This window comes from Haemaphysalis longicornis, unplaced genomic scaffold (genome assembly GCF_048455015.1).
Source record: "Haemaphysalis longicornis isolate Haplotype H1 unplaced genomic scaffold, Haemaphysalis longicornis Haplotype H1 scaffold_7, whole genome shotgun sequence".
Lineage (NCBI taxonomy): Eukaryota > Metazoa > Arthropoda > Arachnida > Ixodida > Ixodidae > Haemaphysalis > Haemaphysalis longicornis.
The window spans coordinates 98,365,495-98,393,147 of record NW_027526422.1 but is presented as its reverse complement, the minus strand read 5'-3'; the positions used below and the strand labels follow the sequence as shown (position 1 = coordinate 98,393,147).

General features: G+C 47.5%; 1 protein-coding gene across 1 annotated transcript in view; it reads left to right on the top strand.

Annotated features, from left to right (window-relative positions):
* LOC144146156 (scoloptoxin SSD14-like) overlaps positions 1-27,653 on the top strand; it is a 116,220-nt gene that overhangs the window by 76,839 nt on the left and 11,728 nt on the right. The window contains exons 9-11 of the mRNA XM_077678122.1: positions 2,870-3,063; positions 3,274-3,511; positions 12,223-12,336. Of these exons, the coding sequence (XP_077534248.1) occupies positions 2,870-3,063; positions 3,274-3,511; positions 12,223-12,336 (546 nt within the window). The remainder of the gene's footprint in view (positions 1-2,869; positions 3,064-3,273; positions 3,512-12,222; positions 12,337-27,653) is intronic.

Here is a 27,653-nt window from a genome sequence, read left to right as displayed (position 1 = left end):
GTAACCATAATTGTAACCACAGGCGCCACACGATGAGCAGAAGAATGCCTTTCGTGTGTACAACACAGCCGCTAAGCGCACATGTGCTACCAGTCATTTTCGAGATCATGCCTTTCCTTCAGGCCCGAAAAAAATTTAGCGTGGAAAATTGCGTGTGTTGCCCATGAAACGGAGCCTGCTCGATGAATTTCACACTGCACCCATGATTAGCGACTTCAACTCTCTAGTCTCCAGGATGTAAATAAAGTACTCTGCGCAGACCTCGAGGAGAGCGGACCGGTGAAGGCGCGCAGAAAAAAGTGAGCCCTAGCACCATGCGCTGTCAGTGATGTGCAAAAGGAAGACAACTGGGCCAGCGGGTACAGCATCCGTGTAAAAGGGAGCCATAATATAGAAGGGATAAAAAGGTCACGCAGGCGTAGCGCCTAGAGACGTAATCCCCCCCCCCCCTTTTTTTTTGACTTCGCGCTAGCATAACCATTAATGGGTTGAAGAGACTGTTTCTTCCGAGTATTTGTTCGCGCACAGAAAAAAGATTATGCTTGTGACTATCTCGGAGATTTGGTGGTTGCAGTCAAATTTGCGTCTCGCGAAAGCGTCGGTCATTCAATTTACACGCATTAAATTCGCTTCTCTTTTCCATGTTTCACTAGTTTAGAGGCAACAGGCACTAGGGGACCGGTGACGACGCGTTGCCGCATCCGCCAGCGACATATAAGTCGGCCTCTCGGTGAGCCCCGTTTACTTTGAATGGCATTCGCAGTCATTTGGAACCCACATCCCTCTGGTGCATTGGAAGCTACGACATGCGTATGAGGTTCACCCCTTCAGTATTATCTAATGTTCGGATCATAGAAGTGGCAGAATGGATCTGAATTGAAATAAGAGTGCGCTTCCGTGAGAGCCCGAAGCTTCCAACCTCACCTGGTGAGGAGTGCTTACGCACATACCAAAAAACAAATACAGGGATCTTTTGCATGCTTTTAAAGAGTTTGAAATGCCATGAGCATGCGCGTCTTTTTTAGACATGTTCTTTGCTAGCGTGCGTACATTAAGGGTTTAAATACGTGGTTTGTAAATGCAACGTCAATGCTGATTCCGTCAATCAGGTCTTGTAGTCTGTACTGCATATTGTTCAGCATCACTACTAGCAGGGGCCGTCACTTTCAACATGCAACAAGCAAACTCAGAATCTAACTCCTCTAAACTACATGGCGTTTAACATCAATGACGGTTCCATGAATTCAGAGATAATTTAGAAGAAAAAAAAATTTCACCAACCTCCCGTAGGGGAACCCTGAGTAGTATGCGAAGCAGCCATGGGGTCGACTGAAGTTCCCATTAGTTTTCAGTTCGTCGTTTCCGTTGACGTTCAGCTTCGCGTGCCTTCGTTGTATCAGTAGCTTCTTGACGTAGTTTGAATGAGTGAAGGACATAAGGCGCGTTCTTAGCACATGCTCCCGTCTCGGTTTGTAGCGCAGTGGGAAGAGCACCACGTACCTCCAGTTGCGGCCAGAGAGTCGTGGGATCGAAACCGGGCGCCGCCTATTTCTTTTTATAGTGGACTGCACTGATGTCAGCCCAAACGCTGACGGGACCAAAGAGACGCGCATGCGCAGTGGAGTGTGGATGGCGGACAACGACAACGAGGGACGGAGGGACACAGCCCCGAGCATGAGATGCTTCGCATCTAAAAAAACAGGACGAGAGCTTCCGAAAGGGGTTTAAAGCCTGTTTCTTGTTGAGCTCGGACGTGTAGAAATTTTTTACGAGGGCGATGGAGGAGCGTTTCTGCGGGAATCTCGTTGTGTTTATGCATTGTGCCATAACGCGGTGGTGTGGGCTTGACCACAAGCGAAGAAGGATGAGGGGTGTGCCTCTACGGAGGAAGAGAAGGAGGAAGACGGTGTGCACTCCGGGTTTTGGTGATGGAATAACGTCAAGGCGGGTTTGTTGCGTGGTTTTCCGGGATCCTGAATCCTCACTGCCAGAACTTCACCTTTCCCGAGTCCCGGGCCCGTTCTGGCGGCTCGTTTCGAGGTGTTCCGGGAAGCTCTGGGCATACCATCCATGGTCTCAAGGTGGTTCGCGGCGTAGGCCCGAGCAGAGACCTGGGTTCGCGCTAAACACCCGAGGCCTGACGTGGGGCATGTGCTACCCGACAAGTTCACCAGGCCGCACGTCGTCAAGGGACCCCCGCGCAACGTCCACAGGATAGCGGTCCCTCCTCGCAGCGTAGGCCCGGGGTGCCACAACAAGCACAAGCGCTGTCCTCGAGTCTTGTCAGCGTCCATCACCGACATGGCTGGATCGGGTGCCTGACGGGCTCGGATGTGATGAGACTATCCCTGCCTATCCCTGCTTCGACTGTGTTGTCCATCAGCGACACTGTTTCGGTCTCGTGAAAATGTACGCTTATAACATCTCCGGGTGCCTTTGCCCTTGTGTGTTCCCTTTGTGCGTATTCTCGTTGTCTTTCTGCTAATCAGAATAAATCGCCTTGATGATCCGCACCTGATGTGGTCACTTTGTACGACGGTCTAGCGCGAGGTGCTAGTGGGGTGCTTCATCACACTCGACATAATGCCTGGTACATTTCACCGTCTATAGAACTCCCGCGCAGGGAACGCAGTAAGAAGGTATTCCTGGTACCACGACATACGAGTAAGCAGCGTTGTGTTCAGTCCTTCACTTAAGAGGCTATCCGCCGCATTTGGTCCACACAGTAATTCAACAACAAATTTTCAAGGTCACTGCTGTAAAGTGGTACTACAGTGCTCCATGATGGAGACCTTGCATTACGATTATTTATTTTTGAGAAATATTAGCCGCTGTTACCTTTCTTGACTTCGCTGTTTCTTTGTTCTAGGCAGTAAAGTTTCTCACGTCTGAGGATAAGGCTGCCGAGGCGAAGGCCAAAATCAATGACAGTCACACATTCCCCGATCCTACTTACTACGGCTATGTCAACGAATCGCAGGAGATAAACCAAGGCACTGCACACGCATCTTTCTGGGGCAAAGATGGTGTCGTGATTGCAGTTTCAAGCTCCATCAACGGCTAGTACGTTCCTTACATTCTGTTTTCCACCTAAAAACAATATAAACAGTTATAAAGTAGCGCTCACACGTATGCATATATAGTTTAGTAACACAAACTACAGTTTCCTGTAGCCTTTTTTTTCTGTTTCGTCCATCCAAACCAGAGAATATAACATATATATATAGAAAATTTAGAATGAAAGCTATATTCTGGTTATACTTTGTTCTACAGCTTCGGCAGTGGAGTGCGCACCAGCTCTGGAGTCATTTTAAACAATCAAATGGACGACTTCTCAACACCTGGGAGGCGAAACCACTACGGTGTACCGCCCTCCAAGGCCAACTACATCAAGCCAGGAAAACGTCCAATGTCCTCCATGGCACCAACGGTGTTTTTAGACGAAAAAGGCGAGCCTGTACTTGCCCTCGGTGGAACTGGAGGGTCCAAAATTACTACTGGTGTTGCACTGGTGTGTATAATTTATTTATTCCTCCATTAAAACGCGGTGCAAAATTTTCTCGAGCTGCAAGAGTTACGTAACGTCGAGCATTATTAGCTGGTTACGTATAGTCCATGTTGTAATTATGGCTCTTATGATATGGTTTAAAAGTGCGTGGAAAAACTAATTATTAGACCATAAAATCTGCTCGCGTCTTTGAGACACGAAGGGGTTTGTGAAATATATCGGGATTAGATTGGTGAAATCAGACATTGGTTGATAAAATCTATCTGGTTCATTTCCCTGAAAAAAAAAAAGACACAAGGTAGAATTCCAGGGATCACAATTAGACACGCCAGGGTTTCGCAATGTGTTGGCTACAGCACATTCAGGGCTTTCGTGTACAATTAAAAGTAATTGTGTGAGAGAGAGACAAGCTCTTTATTAGAAAATAGAGTGTTTAGCCGGCGTACAAAATCGCCTTCATGCTACTCTGTTAGGGGAGGGGGAAAAGGAAGAAAGGCCCAAGAGAGACGAGGGCAGAAAAGAGATGCAAGCTGAGAGAGGGACCAACGAAATTAGGTAAAAGGGTAAGAGCGAAAGTCTCAGAGGGAAGAGATTTAAAGCTTTTGAATTAAGCCAGTATCGCTGGTACGAAAACAGAAATTTTAGGGCAAGGCGTTGCTGAGAAGAAGACGGCCAGGGCCCTAAAATGGTTTTTAAGGTCATGGTCCTTGCGTGTAACCTATGCGTGCAATGTCCTGTAGCAACGTTGATCTAGGTTCCTTGTAAACAGGACCGTAGAGTAAAAGATGCTCAATTGTGTCTTCCGATGCACAGTTGTTGCACCTGGAGGCGGTAGACAGTCTAATTCGGAAACGGTATCTGTTGGTGTAGGCTGCATTAAGTCGGAGCCGATGAAATAATGTTTCTAGATGACGGGGGAGCTTGCGGAAGCCTTGACGACTGCTGTGGGTCAAGGGAGTAGAGAAACTTGTGGTGGTGGGTAGGACCTGACCACATTCTGTTTCTCTCTGAAAGGGCGTAGCGTGTGGCCATGGTGGAAGCGTCGTGTTTGGTAGAAAATGTTCTTCGTATATTTAGGCAGGTGTAATTGTAAAAGTAATGGTATTTAATGGTGTTCTCACCTAATGCAACTACTTTATTTTACAATGCCGATAAGCTGAATTTGTAAAGTCTGTAATAGGAGTAAGTAGAGTCACTATCGTTGAGCGCAGTAGAGGCACCATGTTTTTAGTGTTCCTACATAGAGCAGGCCTTTGTAGGGGACACCGGACAAAATAGCGATGTTTTTACCGCATACTAAAAAGGGAAGCGAATGGCAGCCGTGACAGGTATCTAGGATCTGTAGTAGACCACTGCAGTGGCCTGACTTTAAAGGGACACTGAAGTGAATTTCTCAAGCTCCCGTTTTTGCTTGCAATGCGTAGACTGGCTCAAATTAGCACACTTTTCATCGTTTATTCGGTTGGCAAGTCGGTAATTATTTTACAAAGCGCAAAAGAAGAAAAACTACCATGCGCGGTTTGCGGCGGCCGCACCAACTAAAGGCTGTGACGATCGGAGCAGACGCACCGTGATTGGGCGATCCCCAAGGTTAGCAACCAAACAAGTTTCGGTTTCGGTTCTGTAAAACAACGTGCTTGACATCCGACGGCATCGTTGGATGGGCATTCTCAATACCTCAGTAATCGTCGTCCCGCGTTTCTGCCGTGTTGTCGGCTGTAAAATGCATAAGGTAAGCCTCCCAGCACGGCTTGGAATCGTAGCAATCACTAGCCGAGGCCTACGCAGTGGATGAACGCCCTCCGTGTCCCCGCAGACGCTAAAAATCCATGCGCTTTTCCCCCCAATATTTGGAGCTTGCCTCACTCATGCCTGTATCGTAAAAAGCGTGTTCGCACCAGGCCAAGGGTCTGTTCATTCTGGCCTGTGCCCACTGCCCACTGCCCGCAAGCAGTCGGTGCTTATGGCAACAGCACGCCAACGAGAACTCGCTAGCGCGCCAGTGTCAGCCTGCGCGTGTTCTGTGAACTAGTTCGGGGAGCAATGAACGTTGCGGCCCAAAAAAAGGTGTACTCAGCACAGAAAACATCGGCGGAAAACGAAAAAGGTAACTTATAAAAAAAAAGAACCTACCCGCTGGAATTCGAACTCGTGACTTGCAAAACAGTTGCAAAGACATACTTGTGGCTCCAGACCACTCAGCCGCGGGCGAGCGCTGCCGACCTTGTAAATATGAGGTATGTAATGTATATAACCAGTTTACCCTTTTATTTAGTTTCAGCATTTCAAGCAGCTTAGGTGACTATTTGTTGTATTGCGCTCGTGCAGTAAGCGTCCCCCATGTTTCCACAATAACTCACGTCTAGCAATTGTATTTAGACGGAAAAGCGTTCACAGATGCGTAGTCGTGCTGCTGACCGCTGTTCTTGTTCGCCCAGAGCAAGAACGTGCTTCATGCACCCTAGTTTTAGGCTGTACGGTAAAAGTATTAGTTGATTTTATTTCCTTAGTACCTATATTGACTTCGCTTCCACTTCTCCCTCCTTCAAGAGGCCTTATAGTTTCATACTGGCGTACCAGCGGGCGAAGCGTCGCATGTGCGCTTGTGCAGCGCTTGTGTGAAGCGACCTTGACTTGGAGCTAGATACAGTGTACAAACTAACGAAGTAAAGAAAGGCACATTCTTGCTATCACAAACGTTTCCTGGCTTCGTTTCAACTGAGCGAACGAATTGCGACGACCCATCGGCGACCAGCGGACTAAACGCTGGGCCGACTGACTCTGTCTGAAGGCCGGGGAGCCGTGCAGTAGCGCAGCCAATTGCCAGCTCCTCTCCTCCCGACGTCACACGAAAACACCACAGAAAATGGGCGCGGGAGCAGAGAGGAGGGCAGCATTTTCGGATTGATTTTTCTACTAAATAAATTCGCGTAAACGCGCTCAGAGTGGTCGAAACAGAGCCTAGGTACTCCGAACTACAATTTGCATTTATAATCCCGCAATGTTTACAAATCACTTTAGTGTCCCTTTAAGGCCCGCGCCCAAACAGAGCCCGCTCTTTGAAGCCTAAGCCCGACCTTGGCGCATGCGCCTGTAAAGCCCAGCCTGGACCCTGGCCGGTCCCGGTCATTTATTTTTAAGACTAGGGCGGGCGCGCGTTTGTGTGAGAGCAGGCCGGGCTTAAACGCTGAAGCCACTCGTAGCCGACAATCAGACAGACCATCTAGTGTGTACAGCACTCATGGGTTGAAGAGCGAAAATTTATGGTAAAGCAGTACACGTAATTTTGCTTTCACCGTCTTCAGTTCACGTCACATCGGCGTAATAATAGCGCGAGTTCTTACGTCAGAGTCACCCTCACCTTTGTAGACCAAATTCTTGGAGCCATCACATTTCTCGGACAGAAGTATATATGCTGAAATTTAATGCCGCGTTTAAATGCTCGAGTACTCTACGAGCATTAAAATGTTTTACCTGCAGCGGTTGATCAGCGCGCGGAGCTGTTGTTGTTGTTGTTGTTGTTGTTGTTGTTCCTCTTCTAGTGTCACATGTGTTTCTCTAGCACGAGAGTTGGATTCCCGGCCACGGCAGCCGCATTTCGATGGATGCGACATATACATAGATGTAGGTTGCTTGAATTAATGCTTTCCCGCTGGGGCCTCCCTTGTTATCGTATCATTGGAACGCTATACTCAAAGTACAAAATTTGTGGCCGTACATAAAATTACAATAAAAGAGGAGTCCAATGAGTATCAAAACTACCGAAAAAAAGCATTTTTTGAACGATGCGTGCAAATAACATTAAGAATTGTGTACCCGAAGCGGTGGCTCAGTTGCTAAGGCGTTGTGCTGCTGAGCCCAAGGATGCGGGTTCGAATTCCGGCCGAGGTGGCCGCTGTTTGATGGAGGCTAAAAGAAAAAAAATCATACACCGCTCCGTCTAACCACAACAATTGTTCAACGCGAACCTTTCTCGTGATGAATTCTTTGGTTGGGCAATACCATACAGCGAGTACGTCTACTCAGTGGTAGTAACCGCTTTTCTAGAATCACCCGTCATCTATCAGGTGTGCAGTCCGTAGGCCTACCGTTTGGGTTTGCGGTGTACGGCGGGCGCATCGGTACCTGCTTTTTGGCGTTCGCTTCGATCATGTCGAAATGGAGCAATCGGATAGACGCCGGCTTCATAACGCGAGGTACCGACGTTCGATTCCGGCGACGCGAACCGTTTTAGGGGCGAAGCACCTTAAGGCGGAGGTTTGTCCGGCGTCCGGCGCACCTGCTCACGGCACATCAGCGTGTAAATCGAAACGTCTGTGAACAAAAGGTCAACAAAAGGGTGACAAGAACAAAATAAAAGGTTCACAAAAGGTTAGAGAGAGAGAGCTCCTTGAGAGCCGTGCTGCGCATGCGCGATCGAGAAGCATTGGATTGGATTGGATAGAATTGAAATGGATTGGATTGGATTAAATTGAATTGTATTGTGTTGGATTGGATTGGAAATCGTTTTAGCCACAGTAAGCACCCTCACGTGTGATTTACGGTAAGAACAATCCCCAGTGCTTCGCCCACTCGTCATGATTCACTTCATGGAGATGCGTGAAGTTTTTTCTTCCGCTTCACCAACGATCATTCACCATCACGGACTGGAAAAGTTGGCTTTCCTGCAGCGCGTGTTGGGGTACAACGGCATCAGCGAAGACACTGAAGCTTCGCTGTAAAACGCCCGTGTGTTCGAGATTTCGGCTCACGTACGTTAAAGGTCGCCAGGGGTCAAAATTAGTCCGGAGGCCTCCACACGGCACGCTTATAACCTGCGATGCATCGGCTCGTTAAACCTCATCAATAATCGATAAATCAATCACTGATTCAAGAAGCGTGTAGAAGTAACTAAGAAAATCTGTTTTCTACACTTTAAATTTGAAATACAGTATTAACGGCCCAGGCGCATCTCTTCAAGCCTGAGCCCAGCCCAGGCCCATGTCTGCGAGCCCTAGCCAGGCCCGAGACCACCGAAAAACGCTTCGGCTGTGCCCGGGCTCTTGGGTCAGCCCGGGCCCGTGCAGTTCTCTAATCTGTAGTGCATTATCAGCGCGCTTTCAATAAGACAATCGACGAATTCCGCTACTCCATTAGATTCTCCAACTATTTTATCACCACCCGCACCCCGAAAACTGATCAGCGTAGCTTCTGCTGTCGCATGCCAGTGCCGGTTTTTGTATTTTCTGTCGAATAGGTATAGTTTATGTTTCCATGTCTCGATGTTGTTATAATCGTTTTATGCAGGTCAAAAGTGTTACGCCTTTTTGCGGCAAAGGTTGCCTTTCGAACTTTCCTTCTTTATTCTCATGGAGGTATCTATTCTTATTGATAAAGCGTTTTTTTAATAATTGAAGGTTTACTGTGATTCAGTGTAACTATCAAAACCATTATATAAACTACCTGCTGACGCCAGTGATAGGCGCAGAGATAGGCTGCAGTTTGTTCAAGGGCGCCCAATGATGAAAAAGAAAAGGAGCGTAAAACGATCAAGCTTGTACTGCCCTGTGTTTTATTAACCACAATTTATGTTCTCCATGAGAAATTCACGGAGCAGAAAGCGAGTAGAAATTAGCGGATAGTCAACATGTACAAAATATCTTTTTCATAGATCATCACATATAGCTTATAATGGCCATTTCGCGAAGCTAGCGAAATTTGAAAAAAAAAAAAAAATGCCGCATGTTCCGTGAGTAAGTCTTGAGAGAAGAAAGGCCACTTGCGTTCATAGTGGAACTAAATTTTGATAAATAATAACTGGGTAGCCGTTACAGTAAAAACAACTATACACACATAAATTGTAGCGTCGTGCATAGCCGACAGCATGCTTGCTTGCCTGGTGCACACCAGGGTGATGCGTTTCCGCATATCCCCGAAATAACAGAAGCAGGTATTTTCAGGGGGGGGGGGGGGGGGGTTGGAGGGGGGGGGGGCGCAAACTCGGGGGGATTATGTTTGATAAAAACCGCCGCACTTGTGTTCAGCGTTCTGCACATTTCTTGATAATTTTAAACAATGAATAGTTTTATTATTTTGTTAAAAATGCAAATATCTATTCGTATTCGTATTATTGAAAACAATAAAAACTCTGTTCATTGTAGTTTCTATGTAGCGCAAAGCTTATTCAAGAAGCATACCCGAGTACTTGCAGTATAAATTGTCTGTTCGAGATCTGCACCTAAAAAATAAAAAATAACGTTTACAGAACTTGCATGTGTTCCCGGAATCACCACCGCGGTCGATACCTCGCGCTTTCCAATGCACGGATTGTCGCTATTATAACAGTACTACAAGCTAGAGGTGTGATCATCCGAGGAGAGAGTTCACGCTGAGGGCGGGTTCTGTTTGCAGTGCAAAATTTTTACGTGGCGCCGGTTGCATCAGGACTTCTTCGGCGAACTCCTCTTGCAGCCAGAGCTACAGGCAATTTTTTTAGCCCAAGATTTAAAATGCCGCAGTTAATTAACAGACTTTTCAAATGGGATGCCATAAATTAGAAAAATTAAACTCTTCCCGTCCAAACAAAATATAGATTGCAACAGCCAAAACTTGCGAATCCGACCAGTGAGCAGCAGTCACCAGGGGCGTTGCTCACCATTGGTGTTCCTAATTAGAAATTATCATCGCAAAGGGACCCGTTCTACCGACCGCAGACAACGCACCTTTACATTCTAGTACGCTATCATGATACAGTAAAAGTAACGTGATTAAAGAGTATCCGCCGCGGTGGCTCACTGGCTAAGGCGTTGCTCTGCTGAGCACGAGGTCGCGGGTTCGATTCCCGGCCGGGCGGCCGGTTTTCTGATGGAGGCGAAAAGCAAAAACGCCCGTGTTTGCTATATTTCGGCGCACGTTAAAGATCCCCAGGTGGTCGAAATTGATTAATTTCGACCACCTGGGAGCCCTCCACTACGGCGCGCCTCATCGCCTGCGTTGCTTCGGCGCGTTAAACACTACAATCAATCAATCAATCAATCAATCAATCAATCAATCAAAAAATCAATGATTAAAGATTGCGCACCGGATGTAATGTATTCGAGGCTCTGGCAACAGTATTGTCGTCGAAGACGGGCAAGCATTGGAAGACGGAGAAAATTATGTACAGAAGAAACCCGCCTTTACGACTTTCTTGGAACCATGAAAAAGCGTCGCATAATTTGAGCGTCGTAAAATCCGAACAACAATAATTACACGAATAAATACAGTTTAGAGCGACGGATTTGCAAAAAACTTCGCTGTAAACTACAAACTAATGCTTTGCAGGGTTGTAAAACCTCTACAAAATGTAACCCATGATTGAAACAGCGCAAGGGACAGGACGAGAAAAACTGACAAGGACGGGCGCCAACTAAGGACTAAATTTTATTGAAAGACCCGGCGAAATATACATGAAAAAGCAAGAGCACAAACAAAACAAGAAAGGCAAACAAAGGTTATAAAAAGATTAATAAACAGTGGTGTCACCCACCGCAGCCACGCCGCCCAAATAACATCTCTTTTGCATGCAGCGCCATTGACGGCACGCTTTCGCACGAGTCCTTCATTTTATAGATTGTGAACACCTCCGCAACTTCTCGTGTGCGTTGATCCAGGTACCTGGGTATACGGGGACCTGTTCCTTCCGCTGTTTTAATCATGGATCCTTACCGACTCGCCCAGCTTCACGATCCTGTACAAAAAGTAAATGCGAAAAAAATAATGCAGTGCGTGCTGCAATTACGCCCCATTAAAATAAATATTGTACCGCACCTCACTGCCGCGATTCCCGCTGGCCAGGGCGAATCATGGCACACATGTTTAGCGATCACGAGAAACACGTGTAGAAGCCTAAGCTTGTCAGCCTAACTTCGTTGGCGATTCGTGGCTGAGTGGGAGACATGAACACCGGCACATTGCCCCTCTGACCGCTGAGAAACAAGGGGAGATGCCAGTGAGGAGAGAGGCGAAGCGATTGTGCAGAGGACAAAGCGGCGGCTGGAGAGGAGAGAAATGAAAGATGAGACGGAGTAGAAAGCTATGCAGGACATAATCCATGGAAGTTCGCGATTAAGCTCAAGGTCCACGGCACTTTCATTTCATCCGCCGCTAAGTCGGAATACATAAAAACGTAAAAATACGTAAAAATTGACATGCTTTTGCCTTGAATCATGCCGGATCATCAAACGAAAGTAGCATACATTCTTGCTTACAAAGCGTTGACGAATACCCCATTCCGGATAGGTGCTACTCCGTTGGTACGTAACGAAGTGTTAGGTTTCAGAAGTTAGTGTACTGTATTCAAGGTACCGGCTCATACTTCTTGAGGTCAACGTTCCCAGAGCGTGTGGTTTAAGTAATTGTTTAATTGGTTCGTGTATTTATTGGTGCATGCACCATCAGTGGCGGTAGCAACGTGCGGTGCAGTACCCTACATTCCTGATTATAACGCGCATACCAATCCCCCGCTGCGCGAATATGTGTGCAACATTGTGGGTTTGTTTAACTTTGCTCGAATAACGGCAGCAAATTTAGGGTATGCAGCAGAGGGCCGGATGTTAGGCCTGACGTCACTCTTTTTTTCTGACGACGGCAACCGGTACCCGCAGCTCGAAATTCTGCTGAATTTTGTGCATGGTAGCGATTTTTGCACTACAAAAATACCCTATATGAGCAAAATTATTTCCTTTGCTACACAGGTGACAATACGCGCAATATGGATGGGACAGACTATAAAACAGGCGATTGACTCTCCGAGGCTACACCACCAACTTATCCCTGACGAACTCGTGGTGGAGAAAAACTTTTCCTCGGTAATATTTCTTTTAACCCGTTCTCTTAGAATGTTGACATTACTGTGGGGGCTAATGGCTTGCTAGCCGCTACAGTACAAAAAAGGGGAGCGCACACAACAGTATTAAACAGTATCATGCCATGAAGACATTATGTCTTCTATTAACGAACACTAACTTGAATTGGTCAGCTGCAATTTTACGTTTTCCCTCGATGCAATCTCGAAAGGCCTTACTGAGAACGGAGCACTAGTCTGCTTCTTAACTGCTCACTTGATGCAAGTAATTTCCTGTGCTGTCAAATAATGATGCTCAAAGCTGCCTCCAAATTTCCTGTCATGGATACTCAGATGTTTTGTTTTGTTTTGGAGGGGTTTTGTCATGCGCTAGCTTGATAAACGTGCCTAGAAACACGTGTTTTATTGTAACAGGCTTCCTTTTGACAACAGAGAAATTGGGTTGTGCGGAATTCAAGTCAGGAATGTGCGCAATATAACTGGCAAGTACATGACTTGATCAGGCACATGCCCGTTGTAGAATGAATAAATGAAAAAAAAAACTTTGATGAATAACAGGTGCTGTTAAAGAACTCAACCGGTGGAGGGGATGCCTAGAACAGGATCCTGGCTGTAGCTGGCAGCACGTGTCAGTGCACGCGCAGTGCTGAATGCAGGGGTTTTAAATGGGTTGCAGATACGATGCTTGCTTTTCCTGACACTCCCTTACCTCATAGTATTGGTACTCGGTTGGATAGGAAGGGTGCGGTTTGAATGAGTGTTGGTTTCAAGCCGTCTGAAAGCGTTGGTTTCATCTCTCGTGTCGTAGGGGAGGGGACTGGGGAAAACTCGCAATTCGGGCTTGTAGTGGGCCAAGATGTTCCTGTAGCGTGGGGCAGGTTGTTGGATAGGTACAATGGGGGACGATTAAACATAATTTTGGTCCCATCTACACTCGCGCGTAAGATATTTACCACTGAAGCTTACTGGAGTGCAGCGATTGGTATTCTAAAGGTGCCTGCTTACTTGTTTGATATGATTACCAACGCTTGACGTGAAAATCAGATTATGAATTCCTGCCACAATACATATGCGGCAACGCGGTGCCGCGTAGATATTACTTAATGTTAACGTCCCGCATAAATAAATAATATTTTCGTTTTCTCTTGGTTCATGGCAGGAGCCACCTGCACCCTTTCTCGGTAATATTTCTCAAATTAAAGAGCCTGTAATTAGTATTTTCCTTTTTGAGCAAAATATTGGGCGTTTGTACCAGGCACTCGGTTATTTTCAGCATTTTTAGCTCATCAAGTTTAGGAGCACCGCTGCAGCAGTTTGGATCGGTAAAACGTTTCGTATCCGACCTTGACTGTCTTCATCATCATAATTTCTTACCCTTAAGGGCGCCTCTCCGGGTAGGACATACGGGAAGAATCAAATTAGGAATGGCAATGAAATGCAATCCATGGGAACAGTTTTTGAATTACCAAGACATACACGTAGCAGCAAACAACAAAAAGGAACACAAAACACGTGAAACGAAGTGGGTAACAGTCAATTCGATATCCAAACATGCATGCAGCAGGGAACAAACAACGAAAAAAAAACAGCGATTACCAGTCAAGGGTGGCTAGTAATAAATCCTTAAACTTAAAGGGAACCTGCACACTGACAATAGGATCCGTCAATCCGCTGTACTCTTCAGTAGCCGTAGGCTGTAATGATTTGTTAAAAGCGTCAGTAGAGCCAAACAGGCGCTGAATACCTATGGAATTAATAAGCGACGAGATGGGCGGAAGTACGGTAGTAAATGTGATCCATGTAGGTGAGGAACGTTGCAGTACAGTTTGTAAAAAAGACAAAGGCGAGCAATTTGGCGTCGAGCTGACAAAACCGAGCAACCGATGAGGGTTTTAAGTGTCTGATACTAGCACATCTGTCATATTTTGAGGTGAATCTTGCGGCCCAAGTTTGAACGGATTCAAGCATGTTAATTAGGTAAATCTTATGAGGGCTCCAAACGACAGATGCGTATTTCATTTTAGTGGGAACAAAAGTTAAAAGGCCATTTTTCAAATGATTGCAGGTGGTAACGACGATGACCTTCTCAGATAGCCAATTGTTTTCGAGACATCGGCAGTTAGTTTTGCAGTATGCCCGGTCCAGGATAGTCAGCTTGTAATTAAAACTTCATGGTAGCGGTATACATTAACTTGCGATAAATTTGTTGACTTTAATGAGTGCGGTAGATTAGTGTGTTGTCAAGACACAGGCCTGAACTAGCACTTGGAAATATTCGACCTCGCATTCCACTGTGCGCACCAGCTATGAATTGTGTGTAAATCTTGCTATTGCATAGGTTGATCTTCGCTGGTTGATGCAAGACAATAGATGACGTAATCATCCGCAAAAAGACGAAGCGTTAATGAAAAATCACAAGGAAGGTCATTTAGGCAGATCAACAAGAGAAGCGAACCCACAACCGAGCTATGAGGCGTACCAGCGATTACTTGAGTAGTCTCGGGACGGGCACCACCAATTACAATGAATTCACACCAGCCAAAAAGGAAGCATTTCGTTCATGATAAGGTCAGCGCATCGAGGGAGAGGCAAGAAGCTTGGTGATAAGTCCTTGGTGAGGGACAAGATCGAAGGTATTTAAAAAGTCGATGAAAATAAGGTCAGTCTGAAATCCTGAATCAAGGTTCAGATGAAGATCAGTTGTGAATTAAAAAAGTTGTGTTCGACATGAAAGCCCCGAAAGAAAAACAGTGCTTATGAAAAAAGGAGTGTTCATCGAGGTGGCGAGTTACATGCGAATATATTATATGTTCCAGAAGTTTGCAAGCGATACAGGTTAGTGAAATAGACTGATACTTGGATGGGTCAGATCGATTGTCTGACTTAAAAACCCGTACAACCTTCCCAAGTTTCCAGCCATCTGGAATTGAACCTTCGTAAATCGACTGGATGAAACTTATCCGAAAAAATTGACTTGATATGTTATTAGTAGCCTTAAGACTGGCAGGCATGTTGTCAGGATCCCGGGTAGCTGGTTATTAAAACATAGCTTTGTACCATGGAGGAAAGGAAGTGCAGGAGACTCCCGCTAGCCGCCGGCGCATTGCGAGAAGTGTAGAAGAAGTGACGCAAATTTTCTGCGGCCAGTGTAGGCCGATAGCAAACGCGTTCGAGCTACGGCACCTAAAGCCAACCCACCGAGGCTGTTCGTGACTGCGTGGTCCAGCCGGTAGCCAATAGTCGGCGGTCACAGACGAAGCAGACAACAGTGGAGTTATAGTTCACTATAAGTTGAGCGATCGAAGGCCGAGGAGGCGATGCTTGCCCGCAAAATACAAGCAAACAAGGGCGTCCTCTACCCAGATGGCGTTTCCGGATACAGTGGAAGTGATGTTAGGGCCTCATCTAAGCTTTTCTTTCCTCCATTCTTTGTACCTCCACCAGCCAACGGTTTCGTCGTGACGTGCGCCCACAAGAAACTCCCAACCAAGCTAAAAAAGGGCCTATCTCCCCGCGAGGGGGACTCGAGTAAATGCGTCGCATAGGGGGTGGGTGTATTGCGTTAACGTTTAGTGTTTGGGGAGTTGGTGGTAGTGAATGCGTTGTATCAGCAGCTTCTTGACGTAGTTTGAATGAGTCAAGGATATAAGGCGCGTTTGTAGCCTTTCATATTATATATCCCCTATATTTTCGGTTAACTGTTTGGGAGACTAAACATTTACTAAGGTCGGAGTTAATCGTGGAAAAGTCGGCAATGTAATGTCCCGTATTAATTTTTTTCGAGGGGCTTCGCGAAGTTAAAGCAATTGGAAGTGAAAACAAGACCGCAATATGCTCGCTCAGACCGGGAATGCATGACACTGACTCAATTGATGCATGACTCAATTGATGCAAGATGCATCTCATGCATGTTTGATGCATGAGATTTCAGATTTCGTATGTAATATGCAACCTTCGCTTGTCATGTAGAAAACCTCTCTCAGATTTCTATACTGTTCTCGTCCTGTATGAACGAAAACCGTGCTTGAAATTTGTGTATTTGCAACGATGTATTGCCCCTCCTGCAAAAATCCCAAATGGGATTAGCAGTATGTTAAAATAATAATAATAATATTAATAATAATATGCTGATAACGTACGACACTTTATTCTCCTAATACATGTATCGATTCGCTAATATCTCACCTAAATGCTGACACCGCTAAAATCTTTATTTGGTGCAGTGATATTATGCTCACAATTAACTACGCTAAATCATACTGTGATTTTTTTTATGTTCGCTTAATTAAGACTGTCCCGGGAAAGCCGTCAATAATCGTTGGTCAGAATTTGCCTCACGCTATTGACCACGCCACATTTCGTGGCGTCGAAGCCAACAGTCGTTTGAAATTAACAAATCACATTTTATTAACCCGTTAAGCGGAGAATTCTCTGAGAATACTAAGTAGAGTGCGACCCTGTTTTAATGAACGCATGATAATTTCACTGTAGTACGTCTTCCTTCACAGCTATATCTCATATTGCATTTCTTCATGGGGCTACACATATCAGACTCATTTGGCACCTTCACAGCCCTCGCAAAACCAAGCATTAAGAATAATCACTTAAAGCTATTTTTTATGTAATGCGTAGACATTACTTTGCAGATTTCATATTTTGTCAATGGGGGATTTAAATAAATATTCCTTGCGTCTTATAAATTCTTTCAAGGGAATTTACCTATTCCGGTAATATCTAAAGACCAAACCCCGCATTTCACTGCAACTACATTCTTACAGCAAAATAACTATGTTTTACTAAAGCCTGGGACTAAATACGGCCAATTAACTACCAACGTTTTGGCGATATCATTAAAACATCTCCTTCAATCCATTTATTTAAGAGGCAGCTTCACCGGATCATTTTGGCATAACGAGTGTTATTATATACTTGTATGTTGAATGTGGATGAATATCCGTTTTATATACCTTTTTTGTGCAATAATTTTGATTGGTATTGACAATATTTGACTTGTTTGTGTAAACACGTTCTTCCTTTGTGTTTTTTAGGAATGTTGCTGCTGTAAGCCGCGTTAAGTGCACTGTTTGTTTGTACCTATTGGTAATAGGTCCCTCCTCAGCCTATGACTATGGGACCTCCTCGAGTTATTTATGCTCGATAACGCTTCATAAGCAACAATAAACCGAAACTGAAACAAAAGTAGCGGTCAAGTCAGCGATATAGCAGAGAGTACTCAGAATCTCCAGATCCGGGCAACACGCCTCCGGAACTTGGACCTGGCAGCGCCTAATATTAAGACTCTGCCAAGCGATGGTAGTTTAGCTGTGCATTTAGAAGAGCTTCAAGGCGGGAAAGGCGCCATGAAGACCAAAAAAACTTTGCTCAGTTGGTCATAAGCCTCAACAGAAGCATTGCGGAGGTTGCTGGGGTGCTATACACGTCCAAGTACAATGATTACAGATTAGATAGACGCAGAATGGGGCTATGTGTAAGTAGATTAATGGAAAAAACTAGGGAAAAGAAGGAAACCAAACGTAAGATCCACAAAATACATTGATCAGGAGCTTCGAACAAGACACCAAACGCAATGAATTGGTGGTTGCCGCCAACGAGAAAGAACTAAGCGACATAATCAAATATTCAGGAGTACCCGTAGGAGGACAGGACCTGAAAAACTAACTGCTAAAACGTCTGAGAAAACTAAGCAAGCAGCTTATTGAAAATCAAAGGAATCTAAAAGTTCAGGAACAAAAGACCGCATGAAATTCGCGGAGTTGTAAAAATTGATTTACAGAAAAAGAAACGCAATATCTGCGTGTACAACGTTGCAGGGATTGAAGAGACATCACCAAAAGTCGGAAGTTAAAAATGGCCATGAACACAACCCAAGTTTGTTTTATCTGTGGCGAAGCCCCTTACGGGCTGAGGCTGGTAACGTTTTCGGTCGTCATCGTAATTGTCGTCTCGTTTATTCAAGGTACTAAAACACCGGAAAACTCGTTTACGCCTCGCGCTAGAACGTAACGGGTACTAAAAAACACCAGGACACTTGTTTACGCCTCGCGCTAAAGCGCTTCATAACGTGTACTAAAAAACAACGGGACACTCGTTTACGCTTCGCGCTAGAGAGCTTCGTGCTTCAAAAACAAGAGACTTTTACAGCACAGCTGTATATCTTTACCCCTCAACGGTTTCATCTCCGTTGGAAAAAACGCCAAGGCGCCAAGAATACATTTCTATACTGGATGCTTCGTCCCTCCCCAGGGTTTCAAGTTAGAGGAGATGGCCTGCGACATTTTTATTTATTTATGTATCTTAAACCGGTGGTATTTATTTGCCTTGGAAAGTCTTATCTTCCTTTAAACACGCGAAACCAAAGCTCGATCTTCGCGCTAAGCTCGACCTTGTCCTTTACGAGCACATCGAGCTCCGGGCCCTTGACGATGCAATAGAAGGTAAACTGAAGGGCTAAAAGTTGAAGCATGACATTACTGTAGCGCAACTCTTCGATGACCAAATGCGCCCCTCCGGAACGCGCGTTTTTACACCATCTGGTTGTCTTTGCTGCTATGCATTTGATTTCCGGGGGAACCGTCCGGACAACTTAGGTGAGTGACAATGGACAGCCAACGGGTTTTCCATCGTACCGCAAAGCATTCACTTTGGTGTTCTTCCATGGTTTGGTCAGAGACACGCCAAGGATATCTCGAGAATACTTCGCTGGTTAAACACGCGTTCAACATTAGTGCTTTCATTGTGTTGCAACCCGGCGTTTCTGCTTGCATCGCTACTACCGACGAGTCTCCTCTCATATAGCCGGCTACAACGCAACCAGAGGATATCGATCAAAATCAGATAATTGCCCCAATTTGTCTGCCCAGCACAAGCTTCACTCTCCTCACTAACGGCTGGAGAATCCTGCTTTCGAACGACAACAAGACAAATACACCGAGTGAGGATGCGGTGGAAGTGTTCCTTGCATTTTCGTAAGCCGATGGCCTCGCAAAGCGTGTCTGGGTCCACAACAGGTCACAGATCTCAGTGAACTTATAGAGAGCAAGCACAACGACCTTCTTCGCCAACTCAAGATGTCGTATAGTGCTCACACGACCCTCAGAGCTTGGTTGTATGGCGCTGCTAAAGACCACTAAACCGCCAATGTAAAGCCGCTCCAAAAAAGTTATATTCCGACACGCCCTGCCAAAAGAAGCCGAATCCTCACACGCCACCCCGAAAGACATTGAACAGTCAGTCGCTGCGTCACGTAGTGGCTCACAAAGAGCGAATCCCACCTATAGACGCCAGATATTTCATCGCGTCTGGGGAAACATGCCCGGATGAAATACTCCGCCAATTTTGAAGCTGCGGCGGCCATGTCAGATCCGAACCTTGTGCCTCCCCCTTAAGATTAGAATAGTGCATATGCAATACGCCTCTGTTTTTGCGCGCCACGGCCCCACCATCGCCACAACAGGCACGTGCTCGCAATCACGCGCATACAGCCATCCCTGCTACATGAACGCCCGTAAGACCCGGCGGCTATCACAAAGCGAACGGCGGGAAGAGTGAGGCTGGGGGTCTTCCTCCCCCAGATAGGCCGGAAGTGCGAGAAATGGGGCCGGTGAAGCAAATTTCCCCTCGAAGTACGAACTGCAACGGTCGCATTGCGTCTACAGTAGTGATACACAGTCGTGCCATTATTAAATACCCGTGGATTTTCTCTGCGCCATTGTCCAGAGGAGATGAGCTAGACAAGGATGATTACACTGGCAGCAGTGGTGTAGATGGCGGACGGGTGGCAGACGACGACTCCGGTTGTGTTCTTGATGCTCGTCACGCTCATCGAAAAAAAAGGTGCCACTGCTCGCGCTCCTCTTCGCGTCCTCCGCCGTTGGGTCACTACGCACGAGCAGACTGGCGTGACCGCCGCGGTAGGCTTCTGCCGTGCATGATGGTGCCCCACCTACGTCTTACACGCTACCAACGACTATGTCAAAAATCCAGCTACACTTAACTCCGGCTGACCACGGGGAAGAAAGAAAATGGGCGCCCTGTGCAAAGGCTTAACCTAAAGGCCAGTCCCACAACCTTCCTGGTCGGAGCGGGGGAGGGGGGTGTTGTAAATGTATGTATGTATAATCTTTATGAAGAAAAGCGGTGGCCAGTGGCCTAAGAAGGGGGGGCTGGTGTTTGGAAGGAGGTGCAGGGCTCCTCTAGGCCCTAAATCCTTCGTGCTACGCCTGACCCCTTGGCGAACAACCAAAGGGAAAGCAATCTCCCCTTGGCATGGTTAGGATTCCTTGGCGTAGTCCACTTGTATCATGGCGCCTGTTGGGCGTGTCGGGCTCGGAGTTCACGGAGGCCCCCCCAGTCCCACAGGAGGTGTCGAATGTCCTGCTTGACTGTGGAGTCCTTGCAGTACGGGCAGGGGTACGGTGGGTTGATGAGAGCGGCGGAGCCATTGCGTCTGTCTGGATTGCTACGTGCCGCCCCTTTGACGTAGGAGCGCCACTTGTGCAGCACATCCTCGGTAAGGGCGGCTCCTATTCGGGCCTTGTTGGTCAGAACTTGAGCCCCTCTAGGTACGCCCTTTGGAAGAGGGTGCTCATTTTGGGGGTTCATGTCTCTCAGGTTTGTCTTCCTTCGTTTTCTATCTTATTCGACAAGGCTGGCCGGGTCGACGTCAATGAGTGGTGGCACCGGGTGTTCGGGAAGCGAGTGGAGCGTAGAGGTTTGCGCGCTCGACTTCGCGTGAGCAACCTCGTTTCCGAGGCTACCCGCGTGTCCCGGCACCCAGTCGATGCATACCTGGATGTTGTGGTTGTCTTTTAGTGCTCTGCACTCCTTCTTAATAAGGTGGCACACGGAACCATCGATGCTTGGTCCTTGAAGCCATTTGATGGCTTCTGTGTTGTCGCCCATTACGGTGCTTTTTTTGTCGGGCCGTCCACAGATAGCGCGCCGCCTTGGTGCGTACCACGAGAGTCGCCATCCACTACGCATGGAGTTCTAGTTGTGTGCTTGTAGGCTCGTGATATTTGTAGGCCTGTGACCCTCTGTATGGCCCAAAGGGTGTGACCACTGCAAGGGTGGCCTCCCGTGTGTACTCAGTAGTTGCCTGAAGCTCGGGGTCGTTGGTGTTGCGTGCACAAGCCCCCCGTTACTTTCTGTGGCGCTCCTTGTTGCGTCTTTGTGGCAGTGGTTTTGGCCGAGTGACGAGCGTGTCCACCCATGATGGGGTCGTAAGCGGTAATGAGGGTATCTCGGGACGGACCCATTCATCAGCAAGGCGTATGATATACCTGCCAGCGTTCGTGAAGGTTCGCCTCGAGGCATTGCTGTCTCTTCTCGCAGCGAGCGTGGCCGGCAAGGAAGGCGGTCACGCGTACCTATGTAGGTCCTCAACTTTTGCGTGACGTGGGAGGCCGGTGACCACCCGGAGGGAGTCTCGGTGCAAGAGCTCTAGCTTTTGCATTTGTGCCTTGGTTAGGACAATAGCCATGGCTCCGTAGCACGCTTTAGTTGTGAGGACGTGGTGACGAGCGTTCGCAGTTCGCAAGCGGCTGCCGATCCTCTGTACTACGTGTAGTATTGACTTCCACGACTTTCGGAGCGGTGATAGCCATTCGTTAGGAGTGCCATTCTCGTGGAAGGGAATGCCCAGTATTCGAGTCTAGCCATCTGTCGGTCGCGATATGGCATTTCCATTCAGGGTAAGGTGAGCCTGGGCACGCTCAGCTTCTGAGCCCCGAATGACCAGACACTGCGTCTTGGTTGGAGACACTTGCATGCTCGTTGGTCTTAGGTACTCTGAGAGTGTGTCGAGGCCTGTATGAACAGCAGTCACGGTAACTTCGGTGGTGGTACACTGCTGCGGAATGGCCCAGATGGTGACATAATCGGCGTAGGCAGTCGAGCCGAGACCCGGTATCTTCCTAAGTGCCCGGGCGGTCTTAGCCATCGCAATGTTGAAGAGGGTAGGCGATATAATAGCTCCTTGAGGTACTCCAACTGCGGCAGCAATAAATACCTTGGGCGAGCTGGCACCTGTTGAAGCCGCAAACTCGAAGGTTCGACGTCTCAAGAAATGTTGTACGAAATTGTACCAGAGCCTCAAGCAGGTAGTCGTGTCTGACCGTATCGAAAGCTTTCTGAAGATCGACAGCCACCAAAAGCCCAGGAACCTGGCGGAGTCGCCCGTGTCTACGCTTAAAAGCTGCCTTTATCAGGTGTATGCTGGCATAGGTGCACAGTCCCTTGCGAAACCCAGTCTGGCCATGGTCAAATAAATCTGGTTTCACGTATTCAAAATGGTGGTTCAGTCTACTAAGCACCCTTTTTTCCAGCAGTTTGAACGGAGTAGACGTGAGTGAGATGGGTCGCAAGTTGCCTGGTCTCTCAGAAGGCGTCCCTGGTTTTGGAATAGCGTGCACTACAGAGTTGCGCCAGTTGTCAGAGGCAGCTTGTCCAGACCAAGTTGAGCTCGTCCAGCAATTTTTTGTTTTGTCGTTCATCCAGGTTGTGAAGCATCGTCCAGGTGATTCCGTCCTTGCCTCGTGCACTTCTTGCATTAACTGACTCGAAGGCCGCTGCGAGCTCTGCAAGGGTAAACAGCGAGTCTGGGCCTTCCTCGGAAGCAACGGGCATTGGGTCAAATAGAGTCTTCGCCCTCTTCGCTGCCGTACGTGGCTTCGGGAAACAAGGTGGCTGCCAGGTTCTGTTCATACGTCGCCGGGTCCATGTCGAGTTTCATGCGAACGTTGGGACCTGTGTTCTTGGCTTTGGACTTGCAGTACATAGTTCGAAATGTTGGCCACAGTTGACGTGCACCCGTCTTCTCACCGAAGGATGCACAGGGGTTTGCCACCTATCAAGAGGCAGTGTTTGGCGTAGCACCTAGCTTCGGATGTTTTGCATCTTAGACGGATAAGGTCTTATGTCTCTTTCCATTCCGAATGAAAATTTTTTGGAGACGTTTCCGTGCTGCCCACTGGTTGGCAAGGTGCTTATCCGGGGTAGGAAGCTCTAGGTCGATATCCAAGGTGCGTGTGGCAAGGGCTACTGCCTTCTGTAGTACCTCAGTGACAGGCCGGTTGTCTTCGTATTGACGGAGTAGCGTCTTGAACTTGTCCCAGTCCCCGCTCCTCGTCCTTCTCCGCAAGTCGCGTTTTCGACCATTTGGGGTCAGCTCAATCCAGATAGGATAGTGGTCAGAGCCTAGAGGGTCGGGGTTTGTCCTCCACTCTCTCACCAGCGAGCGGCTAGACGTCCATGTGAGGTCTGGGGTCATACAGCGCAGCCCTCCGTGGAGGCCGTACCGGGTAGAATAGTCGAGGTCACTGACCAACTCCATTCCGCAGCTTGCCATCATCTCTAAAAGTGCTGTTCCCCTGCTTTTCTCATAGGTGTAACCCCAGGCTGGGTGTTGTGCGTTAAAATCACCCCATACTAGGAAGTCATCCTGTGGGTGTGCTGCCTGGAGTCGGCGAATTCACATGTAGTCTTGCTGCTGCTCATAGGGTCGTCTCCCTTGGCGGTAGCCATTAGTGGCTGGCCTTGCGTAGTGGGAAACCGCCACAAGCCGTCGTGAGTGAGACGGGATGAGGCACCTCACTGCCACAACCTCCTGCAGCGAGTCACAAAAGACAGAGGTGTCTATACAGGTGTGGATTATGCCTTTGCGGACGAACACCGCGCACTGTGCCTGAACATGATGAGCGTCTAGCCCCGCGATTTTATGCTGAATGCTGGGTTCCACGGATTCCACGGATTCCAGGACTTTACCTGCGCGTTTCCTGCAGAAGCAGGAGAGATGGGCACCCAAAAGTCTGGAAAAGTTCATTAAGCGCCGAAGTGCACACTTGGAGAGAGCGACAATTCCACTGAAGCACGTCGGGGGTTGGTGAGTCTGGCATAGGAAGTATTGGTGGAGGAGGCGACATACCATCGGCGATAGTGTCCTGCAAGCGGCTGTTACTGGCTGAGAACTTGGCCATGCTGCTGCATCGACTGGAAATTGGCTACCATTGGCTGTAGTTACTGCAGTAGTTGTTGCTGCTGCATTAGCAGTTGCTGTGTTTGCTGGAGCTGTAGCGGCTGCTCCTGTATCTGCTCGATGAAAGGTTTCATCCATCTCGGCAGTCCGCGGTCATCACTAGACGGACCTTCAAGTAACGACGGGTTTTTTTAATCTTGCGGCGATGAGTGCCCCCTGTTGGCTTTCGGAATGAGTGACGAAGAGATTGAGTCGTTCGAAGCCACTCCACCTGTTCTTGTTCCTTGATTCTTGTTTGTAACTCCCGTATTCGGCGTCGTCGCGTTTTGATGGGTTCTTGGTATTCATCTTTGATCGCCTGGATCTTCCGTTGAAGGTCCGCCTCCGCTTGTTGAAGATCTGTTGTGAATAAAGAATAGGATGCATTAAAGATGGTTGGTTGGTTGGTTGGATCCTTAAGTCATGGCACGTACCCACGCGGGGGATTGACCAAGAAGCTGCCTATAATGATTAGGCTGTGACCCGGATTATTTTAGAGAGAAAAAAAGTGAAGTAGGGGGAAAATATTAAGAGAAGAAAAAGAAATCTTTGGATAGAACAGGATTGCCAGGAAGAAAAAAATGGCGAATGAAGACATAGCTGTCAAGCAGTGCATCCGGCCTGTTGCCGCAATAAAGGAGTGAAAGGCGATCACAACATCTCTATGGCAATATCTTACGACGGAAGCACACAGGGAAAGAATAACTGTTAAAGATAAAGGGAGATTCAGCCGATTAAACGTGTATTCAAGGTGCGTATATGACATCGAGGAAAAGCTGCGGCAATTTAAAAGAAAGTGTTCTATAGTTTCGGGGCCCTTGCAGAAAGGGCAATGAGAAGATAAAGCCTGGCCAGCTTTGTGTAGAGAAAAATTTAGTTGGGGGATTCTGCAGCGAATTTTGTGATTGCCAACTCACATTTAAGAGATTCGCAGAATTTAGGCTTCCATGAGTGAGAGAGGTGAATATAGTCGGAGCATGATCGAAGGGCATCCTGCCAATTAATTTGTAAATCTTGAAGGCGCCTGAACCTCGCCCCCAAAAGAAAACTGTCAATTGGGCAATTCACGATGGCAGGACCCCCGAGAGCCAAATTGGCTAGTTGGTCTGCCAGCTCATTGAAGAGTATCCCTGCGTGACCAGGGGCCCACACTAACCGGATCTCACGAAGCTGGTAAGTAACGAATGAACGGAATGACCGGAGAAGGGAAGAATCTTTATCATTTGTTAGAGCGGTGCACACGGAGAGAGAATCCGAAAGGATAATCGCCCGCGCAAATCTATGCTGTAGGTTGTTAAGGGCTAGCATTATCGCCAATAATTCTGCCTGAAAAATCGGGGTATAGTCTAGTAGCCTGATTGATAAGGATCGATCTAGTACCGTATAAACCGGATTATAGGTCGACCCGGTATATAGGTCGACCCCCTACCTTGAGGTGGGAAAAGTTCACAAAAAAAAATAATTCGGCATAGAAGCGCACTCACAATGTCTATATTTATTTTCGACGCCCGTCCGTCACTGCCACTCACTATGCCTGCCGAAGTCATTCGTCCGAGCTCTCAGAGTCGTCCAAGGATGACTGCTTCGCACTGCCATCTTCCATGCCATCAGGCGCGTTGCTGATGGAGCACTTCCTGAACGCTCGAGTAACCATGTCGTCGGGCAGCGACTGCCCAGAGAAGGACACCCAGCTTGACACGGTCGCAACCGGCCCGTATAGGTCTTTTTGTTGTCGCCGGCTATCCACTCATTGTACAGTTCGCGGAGCCCGTCCGCGCATGGCTTCCGGAGCGATCGTGAGCGAAGTTCCCGGACGAAGTCCGCCACTTTGTTCTCCAACTCGGGGTGCACCGCTTGACGTCCACGGAACGATCGGTTTCGGGGGTTGCACGCGCACAGCTAAGCTTTCTGGCTCCGCCAGTACTGCACACTTTTCTCCAAAATGCCTAACTGGCGTTGCGCCACCATATTCCCATTCTGCTCGGTGACTCAATCGCCGTCAGCTTAAACGCCGCGGTGAACTGGCGCCGACTGTCGCCACTCATCTCGGAACAGAGACGTACAGAAATGTACGCACGCACGCACAATAAACGAGTAAAAGACGAAAAACTAGAGAAAAGCGAAATCAAATAAAGGCCTGATAGTGCGAGAGAGCAGTCCGACACGAATGGCGATGGCGACGGACTGCGCTTGCACATTGTTGCCAGACAGCGATTTACATTCTGCCAATGACCGCTATATAAGACGAGGGGGGACTTTTGTGCGGATTTTTTTGGAAAAAAACTCGACCTATATTCCGGTTTATACGGTAATTGAGAATGTATTCCTACCCCATCCTTCTCATCCCTTTGCGAGGCATCTGTTGCAATGACGACATGAGTATGAAGGGTAGCCATATGATCTTCAAGCAAATTATTGAGTAATCTGGCCGGCAATAATTTCGCACGCGGAGGAAAAATGTTGTGCAAGCTTATGTCGACAGGCGACAAATTATCAGAATAGGGCTGGAGTAGAAAACGATCTTCATGAAGAGGCTGCAGCCATGCCTGAACGCAATCCAATGGAGGATGCTGAAATCGGGGCACGTAAATCCTTGAAAAAGGTCAGGTCTCAAGAGGAAAATGGGTTGAGCCTCGTACAATGAAGATTCAAGCAGTTTTAGAAATGTCACAACCGTTAGCAATTTAAACCGATACAGAAGTGAAGGCAACCGTGCCTCAAGGTACAATACAGAGTTAGCTACATACTTTGGCAACCCTAAACATAAACGCAAAGCCAATCTCTCAATCAGAAATAGGGGATGGAGTTTGTACGTCGCGCAGCCCGAAAATAACACGCAAACAAATTCCAATACAGGGCGAACATAGCAACGATAAATCACTAGCATGGCGTCCCTACGCATACCGAATTTATGATTGCATAGCCTACGCAGCACTCCAGCAGCTTTATCACCTTTGGCAGCAATGTGCGAAATATAAGGATGACATGTGAGGTGGTCGTCATAAATTATACCCAAGTATTTAATTTCCGTGACCTGAGGGATGGATTGCAACCGGTATGTTAGACATAATGATATAGGGTTATTGCAGGAAATACTATAACGGCACATTTACTGACATTTAGCGAGAGGTGTAACGTGCTGGGCCAAGTATCCAGGACAACCACATAGTCCTGCAGTCGCTGGTACAACGCTTGCATGTCCCTATCAGCCGAGAAAAAAGCAATATCATCGGCATACACATAAGTAGATACACCGTTCTGCATTGGGATGGAACTTAGGAGTAAGT